Genomic DNA, 17,751 nt, shown 5'->3' with positions numbered 1-17,751 from the left:
CAATTCTGGCTCCCCAAAAGCACTCGAACTACAACTCCCATCAGTGGTATCTAGCATAGCCACGGGCGAAGGATGAGGGGACCTGCTGTCTGGGCGGAGCACAAATTCCCGTCTTTCCAACACCTGACAGAAATAAACACCTTCTCCTCCCATCCATTAAATATAAGGTACCCTTCCCCTCAAAACGGTTCTATTCTTATCCTTCGTCTGTTTACTATTTAGCACGAGCGCCGCTTTAAAAGAGGATCCGACCAGGTCACGCATCCTGCACGCGATCCGAGAAGCGCCTTTCACCCACTGAGGGCAAGGCTACCGCAAGCGGCGCGGCTTCAGTGGTTTCCTCTGGGCATGCGCAGATCCTGTGCGAGTCCCTTCGTTCCCCTCTAACCCGGAAGAGCACGGAGGGCATCCCGGGCGAGTGACGGCGGAATCCCGGGCGTCCTAAACAGGGCGGGCGAGAGGGAAGGAAGGAAGGAGGGGGCGATGGCCACCTTCTTTGGAGAGGTGGTGGTTGCCCCGTCCAGGGCCGGGGTGGACGAGGACGAGGAGGCGGCGGCGGAACGCGAGGAGACGCCGGAAGACCGGGAAATTCGCCTGGCCCTGGAAAAGAAGAGGTAGCGGCGGCGGCGGCGGCTTTAGGGGACCCACGTGGCGCGAAGAGGGCGTCATTAAGCCGAACCAAGGTTTTCCCCCATACGGAATCACGGGAGAGCCTCTGGGCATGTACAGAGGGCCTTCCGCCATATTGCTAAATTACAGGTTTTCGGGCCCCCCCCGGCTTGGTACAAACGCGATACAGTACCTGTATCAGACGAAAAGGAACAGTTCTACGGTCGGAAGGTGTGCTTCCAGGCACTATAGGACCAGCTTTATCAGCTGGAGGATTTTCCGGGCTTTCTGTGTGACTAGTCTTCTCCAACCTCGTTCCTCCCTCGTGGCTTCTTGACTACAACCCCCATCCTCCCAACCGTTGGTCATGCTGGCAGGATTAGTGTGGTGTTGTAGTCTCTTAACACCTGGAGGGTACCCCGGTGTTTAAATAATTATTTTTCCCCTTATTGTCTATGTTTATGTTCTCCTTTTTCTTACATCACTTTGCAGAGAAGAAACAGCCTGGTAGGGTTAATTAATGTCTACCAAGTTTTTAGGTACAAATGACAGTGTTTTCCTCCAGTTGTCTGATCCCCTTTGCTCCGCAAAGATAGTTGCTGCTAGTAAAATTTGGGGAGCAGTATTAGTGCCTATATTTAGGTGTAGTTATGCAGGGGAGCAATTGGTGTCTCTGTGTTTGTATTTTTCCCCAAGAAACGTGGTACTCTTGTGTTGGCACAGAAAATTTTGTAGAAATGACGATTCTGTATAGATGTGTCCTTCCAGCCCATGAGAAGTGAAATGTAAAAGTATTTTTGAGGACATGGTGATTTTCAGTAGAAAGATGGCTTTGGGAATCCTTATAACCCTCTCCATCTTCTAATCCCCACTGATACCTAGTGGCTGAATTATGTAGCACCTTTCTCACTGTATAACATAATAGAACTGCATGTAATGTCCCCCCTCCCAATTATCTTTCGCCTCCATCAGAAAAACGGACCAGAGATTCTGTTATAGGTTGCTGTCTGTAAGAATGAATGAAGAAATTAGGCTCTGGTTTCATTGACAAACACTTTGGGATTTGCTCCACAATTATCATGGGTTAATTTAAAGTATTTTTCAATGATCACACCATACAAATGCCAAAGGGAATCTGACTAGCCCTTTCTCCTTCTGATTCAGAGTTTCATACACACGTTGCCATTGGGGCTTCTACTTTTTTTTTTTAAGCCCATTATTCAAAGGGTGTTTTTCCTGTGTAATGGTTTATTTCATTCTGCAAAAGAATGGAGGTCATGACTCTAGATGATTTTTCTGGTAATATAGTAAGTTGGTGTGTGATATTTTGGGACAGCAGGAATACTCATCCCACATCTTTCTCTCTAGTTGTTCCAAAGCATTAAAAAAAATTAAACAAGCTACCAAGTTTAGTGCTAGATGACTTTATCTCTGCACTGATATAGGAGTTTAGTGATAGATCATCTTGGTGGGGGGAGGGTGTTATAAGAAAAAAGAACTTGGGATTGCCAGGTGGGCAGGGTCAAAGGAATGGGCACAAGCCGGGAGTGTGTATCAGATTGCATTAGACTGAGGATAAGAGTGGACAGTAGCACTGAAACAATCTGGGGCCTTTGTGTAATCACCTAAACCAATTGCACCCATAAAAGAGACTGAATCAAGCCACAGTGAATCCAAATTGCTCTGGTTCTGTTTGCCAGTATAGCTGTAGCTCCACTCACTGGTCAGTGGTCTTACTGATTACCCACAAACTACTTTTACTTTTAACTTTCTCTACTGTATTATGTGCGCAAATGACTTTGTTGTGGCACAGAGCTCTCTTAATGTTGTTCTGTCTCTTATATTAAGGGAAGTTCGTGTCAGCTGGAATACATCTGCAAACGATCAGTTTCCTTGCTCAAAATTCATCTTGGGTGTAGGACATAACGCAGTAGGTGAGCAATGCAAACCAGTGATCTGTTTTCTTTGTCTCCCTATTTAAGTGACCATGAGAGTCTTGCTGATTCACTTTGTGTGTATCTTGAGTGAGCAAAATAATTTTTAGATCATGCAATCCTTGTAAACTGAACTGCAGTACTAAATGAAGACCTCTCTATTGATTGAGAGCGGTATAGCGGACACTGCAGTGCTACACAAAAGAAATCTGGTTTTATTCACAGTCTTCATATCTGCCTTTGTATTGAATTCCGGAAGCTGGGAAGAAGTTGGTTCTGTCCAACTATGGAATGAGTGGTGCAGAACATCAAACACGACCAGAGTTCTTCCAACAGACTCATTCTGTTCGTTTTATCGGTTCATTTCAGATCCCACGGTAAGTGATATGAAATATGTGCGCATTTTGTCTTTTCGCCTGCCTTCCACCCCAGCTGATAAAACCATAGTTGATTTAGTTGACTTAATTTAGCAAACTGCTGCTATCTTTGTGTTAATCTGATGTGATTTTATGCCTGAGGTGTCAAACCTAAGCTATACCAGTGCATGTGCTTGAGTTTCACATTGTGCTGCATATTTCAGAGTATTTTTGAATTAGGATGTTGGTCTGTTTTTACTCATGTGCTTTTGTGAAGTCTTGTCTTCTTGTATCTGGCTTCTTGTAACCTGGCTTTCCCGGTGTCATCTAGAGATGTGAAGGCCAGGGTGAGGGGAATCCAGACAATTTCAAGTTGCAAGGATATTTCTGTTAAATGGTGTCCATTTTAGGTTTGATTAAGGGGCAGTGTGGTGCACAGTGAGACCTGGTAAATGATCACTCAAATGTGCGTTCTGCTGTGTTTAGGAGTACATACTCCCTTGGAAGTGCCTAAAGAAGTGGTTCCCAATCTTGGGTCCCTAAATGTTCTTGAACAACAATTCCCTGAAGTCTTCACCACTAGCTGTTCTGGCCACAATTTCTGGGAGTTGTAATCCAAGAACATCAGGATTACCCAAAGCTGGGAACCACTGACCTACAGGATTATAGTCTTCAAGAATAACTCCTTTTGATGAATTATAATTAATATGATGTTAATGAAATTTATGAAGCATTTACTGCTGTTTTCTGTCTTTCAAGGTTTTACTGTGCCAGTGCAATTGTTACGTGGCTGAAGACCAACAGTTTCAGTGGGTTGAAAAGGTAAAAAGTGTGTGTTGGGATGGGGAAGAGGAAGAGAAACCTGAGGGGAAAATGTGTTAACCACCCTGAAAATGTATTTGTGAGTTCATACTAGGCATCAGCCAGATGATGAATCTGTAACTGTGACCTTAAAAACTGGCATTGCCTTTTAAATTGAGCTAACTGGAGATTATGGTATCTGGGCATTTTTTTCCCATCAGTTATAGGAACTGGACATGTGTTAATGTATAAATTACCAGAACCAGATGTGCTGAGGGATTAAATCCAATTCCCAAAGAGGTCCTATGGCAGTGGAATGTCTCTGTGAGATGGCATGCTCTTGCTGATGCCCATGTGAACAGATAGGTAGATGCCTACTCAAAAGTAAGTCCTTAGTTACTAGTTAACTAGCTTACTCCTGGTAAAGTAGGTATAGGATTCCCTAAAGGGTTGGCTCACCAGCAGTAGTACAGGCGCCACTTCCCAGATTAATGTGGTAACACAGTTGGGCAGTTTTGAAGGGAAAGAACTAAACTCATATCAGCTGTTAGTGTCAATCAGTCCCAGCCAGCAACTCTTCTGGGTTTTATTGTACTTACCCGGGAATTGTATCTTCATCCTAGGTTTTTGGATGCCTACTGAAGACTGACTTGCAAGTATTGGTTCTCTCATCATGTTCCATTACCGATTACAAAACAAGAGAATCAACACTAATGCTTCCCTCTCCTTTTCTGAGAGCATTAAAGACAAAAGAGTTTAAAGACCAAGTCTTCTGCCCACTTCTAGAACAGCCAAATATTGTACAGGATCTCCCTGCAGCAGGTATACAATTGATTGTTTCTCTCAGGGTGTTTCCCTTGTGCAGCCTTACTGTTGATTTTTGATAATACACATTTAACTGATAAGAATAATGCCAGTTCCTTTGTAATGGCAGCTTCTGTATAAAGGTGGCTGTTATCTAGGTCAGGGGTCCCCAACCTTTTTCACCCTGTGGACTGCCTGGGGAAGGCGGGGCACCACCTGCACCTGTGTGCTTACGCAAACGAGCACGTGTATGCGCAGATGGTGGCACGGCACTTGTGTGGGCGTGCTCGCTCATGGGCATGCGCAAACAGCAGCACGGCACTCATGCACATGCACAAACAGTGGTGCGGTGCTTGCATGGGTGTGCTGGAGTGCACGTGCATGCGCAAATCAGCTGTGCAGGGGTGAGTGTGTGCAGGGGTGGTGGGAGGTCTGTCTGGCTCAGGCCACAGACCGTCACTGGGCTGCGGACTGGGGTTTGGGGACCTCTGATCTAGGTAACTGCATTAATATAACATGTTATATTATACACAATAGTGATTGCCAAGTTATTCCAGTTTGGCTCAAAATAGGTTATACCAGACCAAAAACCAAAGAAATGAAAGACAACATAGTGTTGCCAAAACTTGTAAACTTTACTTTTTGACTCTAATTTTCCAGAACCTCTCAACCAAGAGGTCAACTTTTTTTGGCATGTTCACAGCACTCCAGGTGTTCCAGGACTCAAGGCGGATATTGGGAATTGTAGTCCAGAGAAGTAACCTTTCTGTCCTGGGAAATTCCCAGCATGCCAGTGTTTCAAATGGCTGAAATTTGGTTCCAGCCCTTCTGATCCAGGAGAACAATGGAACAGTTTATATTAACACTGGTTACTAAAACAGCACATGAAGGCAGATGCCCCCCTAAATGCACTGGCTTTGCATCATGAAACATGGCCCTAGATTAGAGAAAAAGCAGTTGTACACTAGCTATCCAGGCACATGTACTTGAAGAAATAGTCTGAGTCACAGAACTTTGGGTCCTATGAAGAAACCATGGCCACATTGCTGGCCATGCAGTCATTTGCACGTCCTTGCTGCTGGGTGGACCCATGCAGTTTAGGGCTGGAGGATGTCACAGTTTCAGATAGGCTGTGAAGCTCCGTCGTAGAGTCCACGTACTCTCTTCTCAGGAGATTACTCCTGCAGATAATGGAAGTGTTATACATGTGCTTCAGCCCCATTAAACAGAATACTTTGCTGTGTTAGTTCATCTAAGGCAAGGGCAGGTCTCTAATCAATTCTCTCTTTTTCCCCTCCTCTGATGATGTGTAGTTCTCAGTTACTGTCAGGTGTGGCAAATCCCCGCAGTGTTATATCAGTGTTATGCTGATACTTTCAACCTGGATTTAGAAGCAGTTGAAGCTTTCAAGCCTCTCTTGTCTTCCACAACTCTGCGGAGTTTAGTAAAGGTAAGGCTTAATTACTCAGTGTGTGCTGTATAGTCTCATGTCAGGCTGCCAGAGGCTGTAGGCTGCTTATTGCCTTAGCACTTCCTATGGAGGAAAATTGGCGTCATCCTCACTATGGGCAAAGTTCAGCATTTGCTGCAAGCACACCAACAAGAGCCTTCTGCTTGCATCATTTCCATGAGTTTTAATTTACCTTTCAACTTCTGGGCTAACTTCCAGAAAGTAGCAGGTAACAGTCAGACCTTCATGCTTGTGTCCTTACTCAGGAACTACCTGATTTCTCCAGATGGATTAGACATGTTGTTGTTTAGTCGTTAAGTCATATCTGACTCTTCATGACCCCATGGACCTGAGCATGCCAGGCCTTCCTGTCTTCCACTGCCTCCTGGAGTTGGGTCAAAGTCATGTTGGTAGCTTTGACGACACTATCCATCTCGTCCTCTGTCGTCCCCTTCTCCTCCTGCTTTCACACTTTCCCAACATCAGGGTCTTTTCCAGGGAGTCTTCTCTTCTCATGAGGTGGCCAAACTATTGGCGCCTCAGCTTCAGGATCTGTCCTTCCTGTGAGCTCTTGGGGTTGATCTCTTTCAAAATGGATAGGTTTGTTCTCTTTGCAGTCCAGGGGACTCTCAGGAGTCTCCTCCAGCACCACAATTCAAAACCATCAGTTCTTCAGCGGTCAGCCTTCTTTATGGTCCAGCTCTTACTTCCATACATTGCTACTGGAAAAACCATAGCTTTGACTATGCGGACCTTTGTTGGCAAGGATTAGACATACCCTTACATTATTCTTGATACAAAGACTGTGAAAGGAAGTCAAGTGTCAGGTTTGGGTCTGGCTTATTTACAGACAGACAGACAGACAGACAGACAGACAGACAGACAGACAAATGGGTATAGATAAACAGCACTTTCAATCTGCTTCTTAGCCAAAGAGTGTCTTGGAGTGGGTTACATATGACCAGTTCTTAAATATTTTGAATTAAGAGGTAGATAAGAATCTTCAAACAAAAACCTCCAAGAGCACGTCTTCATTTATTGTTCCTTAGGTTAAATAATGAAAGGAAGCATGGCAATTAAAGTCCAGGATGTGGGATTAAAACCATTTAAAAATTTCCATAATCCTATTTTTTACTTTGGAGTAAGTGAAATGTAGTAAGCTATGGCAACAAATCACAGCTAAGTAACAGTGTGCCTGGTTGTAATCCAATTACTTGATCAAGCATCTTTTGCAAAACTTGATCAAGCATCAAGTTTGCTAATGCAATTTATTTATTCTGGAGTAAAATTCTAGTAGAATTCTGGCCAGTGACTCCAGAATATTTACTTAATTTATTTACTTCAGAATAAGTATTGCCATGTTATGATTCACTATTATCCGCAAGCCTTTTCTTTCTTTGTTGTTTTTTTGTAATTACTGTGTGATCAGCAGACTAGTTAAACAATTTGACAGACAGCCAAGAGTAGGAAAATAAGATGACCAACCATTCTTCTTACACAGTCTTTTCTTATTTTACCTAGGAAGTCTCAAAAAACACAGAACTACTGACAAAATTGGCAACTACTAATGACATTCATAACATCTACACATAATGGAGAATTTCTCTCTGATGAGTACTTTCAAGTATGGTGATTGTTTAGTGTTTGTAAATGGGAACTGTTTGCTTAGCAGCATTTGAATATACAGTTTTGAAAAGTTATCTTTTGTATCATATCCAGAGTATTTCGGAGGAGGGGGTGGTCTGCTCAGTAACATTAATTAAAAGGTGATTTTTTTTAATAAATTGAATCTGTATCTTTTTTTTCCCTACTCATACAACAAAGGCAGGGTATTTTTCCTCCAGTAATCAAATCTATGTTATAATGCACCAAGGACTGTTTTGGGGTGGGTGGGTTATGGGAAATGATCTGCTTGGAATTGGCTATGCCAGTCTCCTCTCACAGAAACAGGGTGGACGTAGAGATCTCTGAATGCCATTGGCCGAGTCTCTGGGGCTTTGGAGAGTGACAAGAGAGGTCAATGGATCTAGGAGACACCAGAAGATGCTGGCACCAGAGGACTGAAAGGGCAAAATGCCAAGTGAAGCTTGGTTTAGGAAAAAGGGAGTGGTACAGTTTTTGGAGTGAGAGGACTGAAGTGAGGAGAATGGCAGAATGGTGGGGTAGAGAGAGAAAGAAAGGTAGTGGTACTGATCCACAGGAACAAAACAGTATCTAATCCTTCGTGCAATCAACTGGGAGTAAACGGCATTTAATTCAGTGATGCCTACTTCAGACTGAATAGGTTCAACTTGTACAACACGCTGAGCGCCAAGAAGAAATCCCAGCTGAAAAGCAACCTTTAGGGTTTTTTGTTAGAAATGCATATGCACTTGCAAAGTAGTGCTGACCATTCAAACTGTGGAAATGAAGTTGAAATCTCATCAAAGGATGGGAAACAGGTGTCCAGAATCTGCTTAATCATATTCTTTATAACTGATTTTATGGCCGGTATCCTGTTGCATAGCTCCACCAGCACAATCACAATGGGAGGGAAGTATTAAAAGAATTCCTGCTTCAGCTTCAGGTTGTGTACAACTCACCTGTAGCAGGGTGTCGTCCCCCTTAAGCAACTTATTACAAGACAGACACCAAAGACAAAATGACAGAACACTGCTACTTGTCACTTACAGTCCACAACTGAGACCTCTCACATGCATCCTAAGTGACCTCCAACCCATCCTGGACAAGAACACTTCATTCTCCAAAGACCCATACTTGCCTACAGAAAACCCCCCAGCCTCAAGCAAATGCCAACACAGAATGGACCACAAAACAACAATACAGATGGGGATTACACCCTGCCACATACCCAGATGCCAACTCTGCCCACACATCTCTTCTGGCAACACAATCACGGGATCTAACAATCGGACACAATATCAAAAGCAGCTTCACTTGCTCCTCTACTAATATGTTCTTACAGCATCTTTGCTGATGACACCCAGCTCTGCATCTCCTTTTCTGCAATAACTGGATGCTATTTGGTCTCTTCAGCACTGTCTGGAGGCCGTATTGAAATGGATGCAGGTGAATGGTCTGAGGCTGAACCCAGACGAGATGGAGGTCCTGAGGGTGGGTGGCCCTGATGTCAGTGGTTTGGGGAACTCCTTCTCTTTTGGGGGTGTGTGACTGTCACCACAAATAATTCAGTTCGCAGTCTGGGGGTCCATCTTGACCTGGTGCTTACCATGGAGACCCAGGTACTGTCAGTGGTCCATACCGCCTATTTCCATCTTCAGTGGATTGCCCAGCTGCATTTCTATCTTGATGTGGAGGCCCCTCACCACTGTGGTCCATGCACTTGTAGTCTCAATATTAAACTACTCTAATGTGCTATACATGGGGTTACCTTTGAGATTGATGCAGAAGCTTCAAATTGTGCAGAACGCGGTGGCCAGACTTCTTATTGGGGTGAGAAAACATCAACATATCTCCCCTACTCTGGCTGCCCTGCATTGGCTGCCCATTCATTTCCACATTGATTTCAAAATACTAATGATGACATATAAAGCCCTAAATGGTTTAGGACCTCGATATCTGGTGGAATGCCTCCTCCCACCTAGATCTACCTGAATCACTCGCTTTAGTCAAGATGGGCGGCCTAACGCCGAAAGGCCCGAAGAGAAAGAAAGAACAAGAAAGCGGGCCTTCTCGGCAGTGGCCCCTCACCTCTGAAACAATCCCCAGGAATTTGTCTGGCTCCCTTGCTGGGTGTTTTTAAGAGCCAACTCAAGACCTGGCTCTTTAGGCAGGCCTTCCCTCCTGTCAATACCTAATTTATTTGCTATCTTCAATTGTATTAATGTTGTTTTATTTTATTTTATTATTCTTGAGTGCTAGCAGCCCAGAGTAGACTTTGGTCTAGATGGGTGGGATATAAATTATATATATATATATATATAAAATCTTTTGCTAGCAATGCCATTCTGCACACTATATAGGACAAACAGGACAATGTCTATGGAAATGGATCAACGGCCACAAGTTTGACGTTATTAACCACAATACACAGAAAGCTATCTCCAACCATTTCCATCTACCAGGTTGCTCTGTGGAAGATTTAAAAGTCACCATTTTAGACCAAGATCATTACAAGTCAAGAAGACAGAGGGAAATAGCTGAAATAAAATGTTCACACATGATGAACACCCATAGAAATGGATTGAATATAAGCCTAAGTTCCTTAAGCCATTACCAAATGTAGCACTTCTACATTCTTCCACTGTCATTTTCTTCACTACTACCATGCCCATCTCTCATCACAAGCCTCTAAGGTAAACCTGTCTATATTATTCCCTACATTAATACACAGGATTCCTCTGCTAACATTTTTCATTTTCTTTTCCCTCTTGAGGTTTATTGCATCTTCAAACCACCCCTCCTGTCCCCTCCTCATCTCTTCTCAGACCTGGTGTCTGTTTTCTGTCTTCCTGAAGTGTTTTGACATGATTGTAAAGCAAAAAAATTTACTGCATATAACCAATGTGAAACTGATATTTCATATACATTTCATTCTGTCTCTTAATGTCTGATGAAGTGGACGTGTCTACGAAAGCTTACATTAAAATATAATGGTTAGTTTTGAAGATGCCGCACATTTTTGTCTTTTTGTTTTGTTTCTTTGGATTTTGCTTGATATGCTTGCACAGACTGACAGGACTACCTCTTCCAAAACTGGTATTTCTCAGTTACATTTACTTTTAAATTAGAAACATGTATTTATTAAGATCTGATGAAATGAAACATTTTGTTTTGGATGGAAATCCCACTGTTTTCCGGAAGTTAAATGTTTTGGGCAGCAAGCTGAGGAAAGGAATTTGGAAATAGTTTAGGTATTTCTTTAATATCATTGGGTTCTTTCCTCTTCCTCCCAGTTACTTTTTGGTTTTACGTTTTTGATTTTCAATTCAATTATTTCTTCTACATGCACTCAGTTTACTGTATATGGTTATTAACAGTGGTAGCTGCTGTCTTTCCAACTGGATGATCTGTAGAGGTTTTCTTCAGCAAACTTTGCTGTATCTGTCCTCACACAGGCATATAGTCACCACATCAGGTTCGGTGGCATCAGATCAGGGTTGTCAATAAGTCAGGAACACTAAAGCACCACAAGATTTTGTTTTCTGTGCAGTGGCTCCTGCCAGCCACGCTTTGCCGCAAGGAGTTTCCGAAGGTTGGGAGGGTAGCATCGGCTCCCTCCCAGGGCCTCCTTTGACTTATTAATTATTTATTACTGGTTACTTTTACTGTTCAATTGATTTGTTTTAAAAGCAGAAGTGAAGGGGGAAAACAGCGGCTTGCTTAGTCCCAAAGGGTTTAAAAGAAAAAAGAAAGAAAAGAATAATAATAATTATAAATAATACAAGAGTTTAAACAATGATTCATTTAATTAATATTAAATTTTGGAGAAGGAAGGAAAGGATAGGAAAAAGGATAAGAAGGGGATTCGGTGGTGCTATCTAGCAGGAGTAAGTTTAACTTCGGAGCGGTGCCCGGTTTTGTTTGCCTCCGCGTTTGACGGGCACCCCCCATCCTTTTTCCTATAGAAGTAAATTGTGTGGGAACGTTTCCCCCTCTTCAAATCTTAATGGTCAGAAGGCTTCGGAGGCTAGTGGACCGGAGGGTCGAATAGCCAAGTGCGCAATACGTTTTTAAAAAAAGAAAGATATAAATAGGTATTAAAATAAAAAATACTATAATAAATTAAATAGATAGAGATATAAATAAATTATAATATTTGATAAAAATTTTAAAATTAAATCAATTAATAAATTACTTATTTAATTTATTCAATAAGGTGCATTAATCAGTGGGATATTTTAATAAGCTAATTAATTATTTATAAATATAAATTAGCTGATAATAATTAACGGGTAAATTCATTGATTTTAGTTAATTGAGTAGTTGATTAAGTCTAATATTGATTTGATTAATAGTCTAATTAATCAATTGATAAGTGATAAATAGGCACTGATTATAGGGAGCATTTGATTAAAGGGTACTTTAACCAAGGCTCTTTTTTGAAGGGTGGTTGGTTAGACCCTCTCTGGTCTCAAGCGTAAACACTTTGGTGCAAACTAAAAGTTGTCAGTTAAGGCACATAAGTAATAACACAGCAGTTTTGCCAGGAAATAGTGGTTAATTAGCATCCAGGCTCTGTTACGCTTCCACCTGGATTTTTGAGCTATTCCTTCCTCTTAATTAACATATAGCACAGGGTAGCAATGGCATTGAGAAAGGGACAGGGCAACAGGAAGGGGAAACAACCAGCCAAGAAAAGGCCAGCCCCTCAGGTGTCTCCCCCGCAATCCTCCTCAGATGAGGAATTCTGGCTGGTGTGACAGGAATTGCAGGAGAAAATCTCGGCTTTAGGGGCCCAATAGATGGCAAGGCAGGCTCCCCAACCAAGCGAGGTTCAACCATGCAGATCTGCCAGCGAGACTAAGAGCCAGCGGAAGGCTAAATTAAAAGCAGTGGCACAGGATCTAATGGACAGGTTTGCTGCCCTTGACTCTGAACAGATCCCAGATGTTTCTGCCAAGCGAGATGCTGATGGGACCTCATCGACTCCAAGGTCACGAAGCACAGAAAAGAGGTCATCCGGGGCGTCTGAATCAACGTCAGCTTGCCAGGAAGGACAGGATGAGGTGGAGGAGGTCACTGTGGACAAACCATATATGGTGGAGGAACCTTGCAGGGCTACGACTTCATCTGGTGAGTTAACAATGGCACCAGGAAGCCATACACCTCTCCCCGCCTGGCCTTGGGCCGGTGGTGGTCCATACAGTTATACAGCATACACACCATACAACACACTGAATACAGGGCTAGCCAACGCTGCCTGGCCATGCACCAACCCTCAATTCGGCAGTTGGGGCATACCCATGTTTCCCTTCCCCCACTGGCACAACCAGACAATGTAGCTAATGCAGGGGTATGGCAGTATCCATCGGTGCCCAACACAAGCTACAGTGGGGTCTTAAGAACGGCTTGAGTTAAGAACATTTTGACTTAAGAACCGCTCTCATAGGAAAATATTGACTTGACTTAAGTACTTAGATTTGAGTTAAGAACTGAAAAAAAAAACCCACGTGGAAGGCAGGGAAAGTGCAAAAAGTGAACTTTCAGTTAACTTTTGGCCAGTGAAAAGGGTGCCTGTCTGCTTCCTCACTCCTCCCAGCGTTTAGAGAGTGGACTGGGAGACAGTCTTCGGACTGCCTGGTACTGCCTGGACTGTATTTTCCCTGCCTTCCCTGAACCTTTCTTGACCTAAGAAAAAAAAGCAGCTTCCCATTAGTTTCTATGGACGGAAAAGAGCAGATACGGATTAAATGGTTTTCAATGCATTCCTATGGGAAATGCAGATTTGACTTGAGAACTTTTTGACTTGAGAACCGCCTTCCAATACGGATTAAGTTCTCAAGTCAAGACCCCACTGTATAATAGTCCCAATAGGGGCCTTACCATATGGAGACTACTCCATGCCCCTAGGGGAATCACCTAACCCCGGCTACAAAGGAAAAAATCTAAAAAAGCAAATATGTAGATGTATTCGACCTGCTTAACAAGAACGTTGAGAAGAAAGATCTAGACAAACAAGATAAAAAAGAGAAAGAAAAGCGCAGAAGGAAAAAGCCAGATAAGACATGGGCCAACTGGCTTCCTGGGTTTCTGATATATGTAGGAGTTATAGTTAAAGCCCAGCCTTGGAGGACTCAAGCCCTCTTTCAATAATTAGATATTATGTATAGAGACTTTGCAGGCCAGGCATGGCTTCAATATGACCAAGCGTTCTGCATGCGGAGTGCTATCCATCCAAACATGCGCTGGGATGAGCCCCAACCGGGTTTGTGGCTTCAGCACATGGTCGCCAGGCCAAACACTGGCGACAGATTTGATAGTGGTCATTTGAATAGAAAAATTGCCACTTCAAATTTCCTGCCCTGGTGCGGGGCAGGTGGTTCAACCTTGCATGCCTTGCTTTGAATACAATTCCAGGGGATTTTGCACAAGGAAGCCATGTAGATTTAGGCATGAGTGCATTACCTGTGGAGGGCACCACTCAAATTCATCATGCTTCAAAGCAGGTGCCCAGCATCAGAACAAGGGTACAGGAGGCGGCAAAAAGCCTAACAGTGGCGGGGGTACACCTGGAAAAGGGACCTAGCCAATTAAGGTTAGGGTTTTAGAAGAATGGTTAAGTATTTACCCTTGTAAAGAAGATGCCAGATATTTGTTGGACAGCTTTAGATATGGGTTCAGAATCCCGGCAGAAGGAGAATGCAAAGTGTTTATTACCTGGAACCTCCAATCAATATCTGGCATGGAAAGTATTGTTCAGAATAAGATCGATAAGAAAGTCAAGGAGGGTAGGGTCCTTGGACCATTCCCAACACCACCCATTGAGAACCTGAGGGTTTCTCCTTTAGGCATAGTGCCTAAAAAGGCCCAGCGTAAGTTCTGGTTAAGACCACCACTTGTTCTTTTCAGAGGGGACGTCAGTTTATGACGCCATTACCCCGGAAATTTGCACCGTTAGGTACGCTTCATTCGACGAGGCGGTGAATATGATTAGGAGGTGCGGCGTGGGGGCTGAACTGGTGGAATGTGATATTAAATCAGTGTTTAGAATTTTGCCAATTCATCCCCTTCATTTCAACTTGTTGAGTTTTCAGTTTCAAGGTTCATTTTACATAGACAGGGATTTACCCATGGGCTGCTCAATGTCGTGCACTGCTTTTGAAAAATTTAGTACATCTATAGAATGGAAGATTAGGCATAGGGTTTGCTGTAATGCTACGGCCCATTACCTTGACAACTTCCTTTTCTGTGGGAAAAGGAATTCAGTTAAATGCACATTTTTTTGGATACCTTTCAGATATTGGCAAAAGAGCTGGGGCTGCCCCTTGCCAAATAAAAGACAGAGGGACCAGCCACATCCCTCACCTTTCTAGGTATAGAGCTTGACATGACACAGCAAACTTTGAGGCTACCTCATAATACAGTAAATTGGTGGACCTTAGGTTTAGGATCGAGTCTTTATTATGTAAGAAAAAGGTATCACTTAAGGAGCTACAGGAAATAGTCGGGCACTTGAACTTTGCCTGTAGAGTAGTGGCACCAGGACGTGCATTTCTCCAGCACCTGTGTGGTGCTATGAAAGGTCTTCACTGACCAATGCACAGAACCAGGGTAACATGAGGTATGAGGGAAGATCTAGTATGTAGTCAATTCCTAGAGAAATTCAACAGGATTTCCTTTTGGAGAAATGAAATAGGTTTGAGAGCAGATTTTCAAGTGCACTTGGACGCTGCTGGATCATTAGGATTCAGAATTTATTTCCGAGGTAGATGGTGTTCAGGCATATGGCCAGAAGAATGGCATCAGAAAGGCATCACAAGGGACCTGACCTTTTTGGAATTTTTCCCAGTTGTGGGTGCATTATGGCTCTGGGCAAAGGAATGGTCAAATTCAGTGTGACAACCAAGCGGTCATTTATATCATAAACAACCTTATGTCCACTCAGAACGGGTCATGACATTGGTCAGGGCCTTTATATTATGGGCGCTGCAGTTTAACATATTGGTGCATGCCCAGCATGTTCCAGGATTAGACAATAGGATAGCTGATGCTCTATCACACCAACAGATTGAATGGCTCAGGGAGGTCTGGCAAATTGGTGTGAAGATGCATCCAGAGCAATAGGTTTGGCCCTGGCACCAAGGACAAGAAAGGCTTAGCCGTGAGTATAGAATTTCAGGACTTTAGGAAGATGGTCAACCTGGAGCTGGTTTGGCTGGCACCAATTGAGCATTTACAGCAGCTTATAGTATACCTTAGCAGAAAAGGGCTGGTGTCAGGCACTATCCAAGGTAAGCTGTCGGCCTTGGTATTCCACGCAAAAATAAATGGCTATAGGGATTTTTCAGGGGACTATTGAATAAGGAAAATGTTAGAGGGATGGTTCAAAGAAAGGGGGAGAATGCTGGACACTAGGACACCTATTTACCCTCCCTTACTGGAGCACATATGTAAGAAATGGACGCTCCTTTGTAGGGACAAATATGAAAAAATATTATTTGAAGCAGCTTCCCTTATTGCCTTATTCGGTGCCCTCAGAATCAGTGAACTGGTAGCTGGGGGTAAAAGCAGACAGATCCAGACTAGCCCTACAATAGCAGAATGTTAAAGTCCATGAGGGAAAAGTACAAATTTTGATTAGGCGATCCAAGGCTGATCAAACAGGCAAGGGTAAGCAAATTGTCCTTGGGCAATGCAATATAGAGCCTATATGCCCAGTTAAAGCCACACAAGCATATTTAGAAGTCAGAGGACAAGAGGCAGGATATTTCTTTCAGCATGCTGATAAGTCACCTCTGACTAAATGTCGGTTTTGGAAGTTGACAGACTTAGCTTAGGTGTTATGGGCAGAAGGTTTGGTATCCATTCGTTTAGGATTGGTGCGGCTTCCACTGCAGCAGCCCTGGGTTATAGCTCTGAGGACATTAAGCGATTAGGCCAGTGGTCATCTTCAAGTTATCAAAGATATATAAGAACCCTACCTAATGTGTAAGCAGGGGCCTGATCTTGTGTCTTTATAGGTCCTCTAGGGTCCGGAAGACGAAGGCACATTGTGATCATCGGTCACAGCTACATACATTGGGCAGAGCGTTATGCTGCCACATCCTCATGGGGGAGCGATTTGGGGCTCGGAGCCCATGCGCACATCACCTGGAAAGGGCTGTGTGACATGCAGTGGAACCAGTTGTGCAGGTTGGCGGCATTCGGCCAGTTTCCACCAGACGTGTTGGTAGTGCACCTTGGAGGCGATGATTTGCCCAAACTTACTGGTAAGGCGTTGATCCTGGACATTATTCGCAACCTTAAATGGTTGAATGCCAAGTATCCTACTATGCGGATTGTGTGGTCCACAATCATTCCTCGGTTAGCCTGGGAAGGCGCCAGGAATATTTGCAATGTTAACACGGCCCGGCGGCGCGTTAACAGAGAAGTATGCAGATTTGTCTGCAGTGGCCTAGGATCGGTGATAGGTCACCAAAGGATCCAAATGAATAAGTCCGAATTTTTTAGAAAAGACGGAGTCCACCTTTCTGATTTGGGCTTGGATGTCTTCTTGGAAGACATCAAAGGGGGCCTTCTTGTCGAGCTCAAGCAACTCGGTGACAGTCATGGGACATAGTGTGGCTAGTCCCTATGCTGTGGTGGTTAGTGCGGAAAAAACAGGTATTTTCAGTGTGTCCCACTGTAATTTCAGGTAAGCCAACAGTGCATCCGACCTGCCGGCACTGTGGATCGTGCGATTACAGTGCCTGTGGTGGGAAGATGCACTAGGCCACTTCTGGACCAACAGTCATGGAGTAAAGATGGCCTGAGGTCTGGGGGTGTTTATTAGCAGCCGGCCAGGTTCCTGCTGTCTTTAAGACCGCTGGGACCTGGGGCCAGGGACTCACCCATTGTTGTTAAGGGGTATTTCAATACCCTGTTTCCACACTGCAGCGGGCCCCCTCCTTTTGCCAAAGGATGGCAAATTTGAATTGGAATTTAATTCAATAAAGTGTGGCCCGTATTTAACCCATATCTTTGTCTCGCGTCTTTATTCCGGGGTTCGGAGAGCAAAGTACCAACAGTGCAAACCCTTGAGCATCAGTTTGCTTGAATGGGAAATTAATGCAATGATTCTATAGTTACTACACTCTTTGGCTTTTGTGGCGGTCGCCCCACATCACTCCTGTCA

At 43.7% G+C, this 17,751-nt stretch overlaps 3 protein-coding genes across 3 annotated transcripts in view; all 3 read left to right on the top strand.

Moving 5' to 3' along the window:
* Positions 1–367: 367 nt before the first annotated feature.
* On the top strand, positions 368–7,738 carry PSMG1 (proteasome assembly chaperone 1). Its single transcript, XM_020788823.3, has 7 exons — positions 368–614; positions 2,458–2,543; positions 2,769–2,920; positions 3,659–3,721; positions 4,324–4,522; positions 5,818–5,954; positions 7,476–7,738. The coding sequence occupies exons 1-7, from the start codon at positions 484–486 to the stop codon at positions 7,545–7,547; spliced, it is 840 nt and encodes a 279-aa protein (XP_020644482.3). The 5' UTR covers positions 368–483; the 3' UTR covers positions 7,548–7,738.
* A 4,502-nt stretch (positions 7,739–12,240) lies between these two features.
* LOC110076555 (uncharacterized) lies at positions 12,241–17,592 on the top strand. Its single transcript, XM_020788799.3, has 2 exons — positions 12,241–12,710; positions 16,598–17,592. The coding sequence occupies exons 1-2, from the start codon at positions 12,380–12,382 to the stop codon at positions 17,194–17,196; spliced, it is 930 nt and encodes a 309-aa protein (XP_020644458.3). The 5' UTR covers positions 12,241–12,379; the 3' UTR covers positions 17,197–17,592.
* Positions 16,766–17,751, top strand: part of LOC110076554 (tumor necrosis factor receptor superfamily member 6) — a 36,360-nt gene continuing 35,374 nt past the window's right edge. The window contains exon 1 of the mRNA XM_078383851.1: positions 16,766–16,846. Within this exon, the coding sequence (XP_078239977.1) occupies positions 16,826–16,846 (21 nt within the window). The 5' untranslated portion in view covers positions 16,766–16,825. The remainder of the gene's footprint in view (positions 16,847–17,751) is intronic.

The sequence above is a fragment of the Pogona vitticeps genome, chromosome 1, assembly GCF_051106095.1.
Source record: "Pogona vitticeps strain Pit_001003342236 chromosome 1, PviZW2.1, whole genome shotgun sequence".
Classification (NCBI taxonomy): domain Eukaryota; kingdom Metazoa; phylum Chordata; class Lepidosauria; order Squamata; family Agamidae; genus Pogona; species Pogona vitticeps.
The sequence above is the reverse complement of the archived record's forward strand: the minus strand, read 5'-3'. Positions and strand labels throughout refer to the sequence as shown.

Excerpts from the sequence above, each read along its gene's own strand:
- PSMG1 (XM_020788823.3), top strand. The coding sequence starts at position 484 with ATGGCCACCTTCTTTGGAGAGGTGGTGGTTGCCCCGTCCAGGGCCGGG. Across the intron at positions 615-2,457 it reads CTGGCCCTGGAAAAGAAGAG|GGAAGTTCGTGTCAGCTGGA; the intron begins GTAGCGGCGGCG and ends TCTTATATTAAG. Across the intron at positions 3,722-4,323 it reads AGTTTCAGTGGGTTGAAAAG|GTTTTTGGATGCCTACTGAA; the intron begins GTAAAAAGTGTG and ends TCTTCATCCTAG.
- LOC110076555 (XM_020788799.3), top strand. The coding sequence starts at position 12,380 with ATGGCAAGGCAGGCTCCCCAACCAAGCGAGGTTCAACCATGCAGATCT. Across the intron at positions 12,711-16,597 it reads CAGGGCTACGACTTCATCTG|GTCCTCTAGGGTCCGGAAGA; the intron begins GTGAGTTAACAA and ends GTGTCTTTATAG.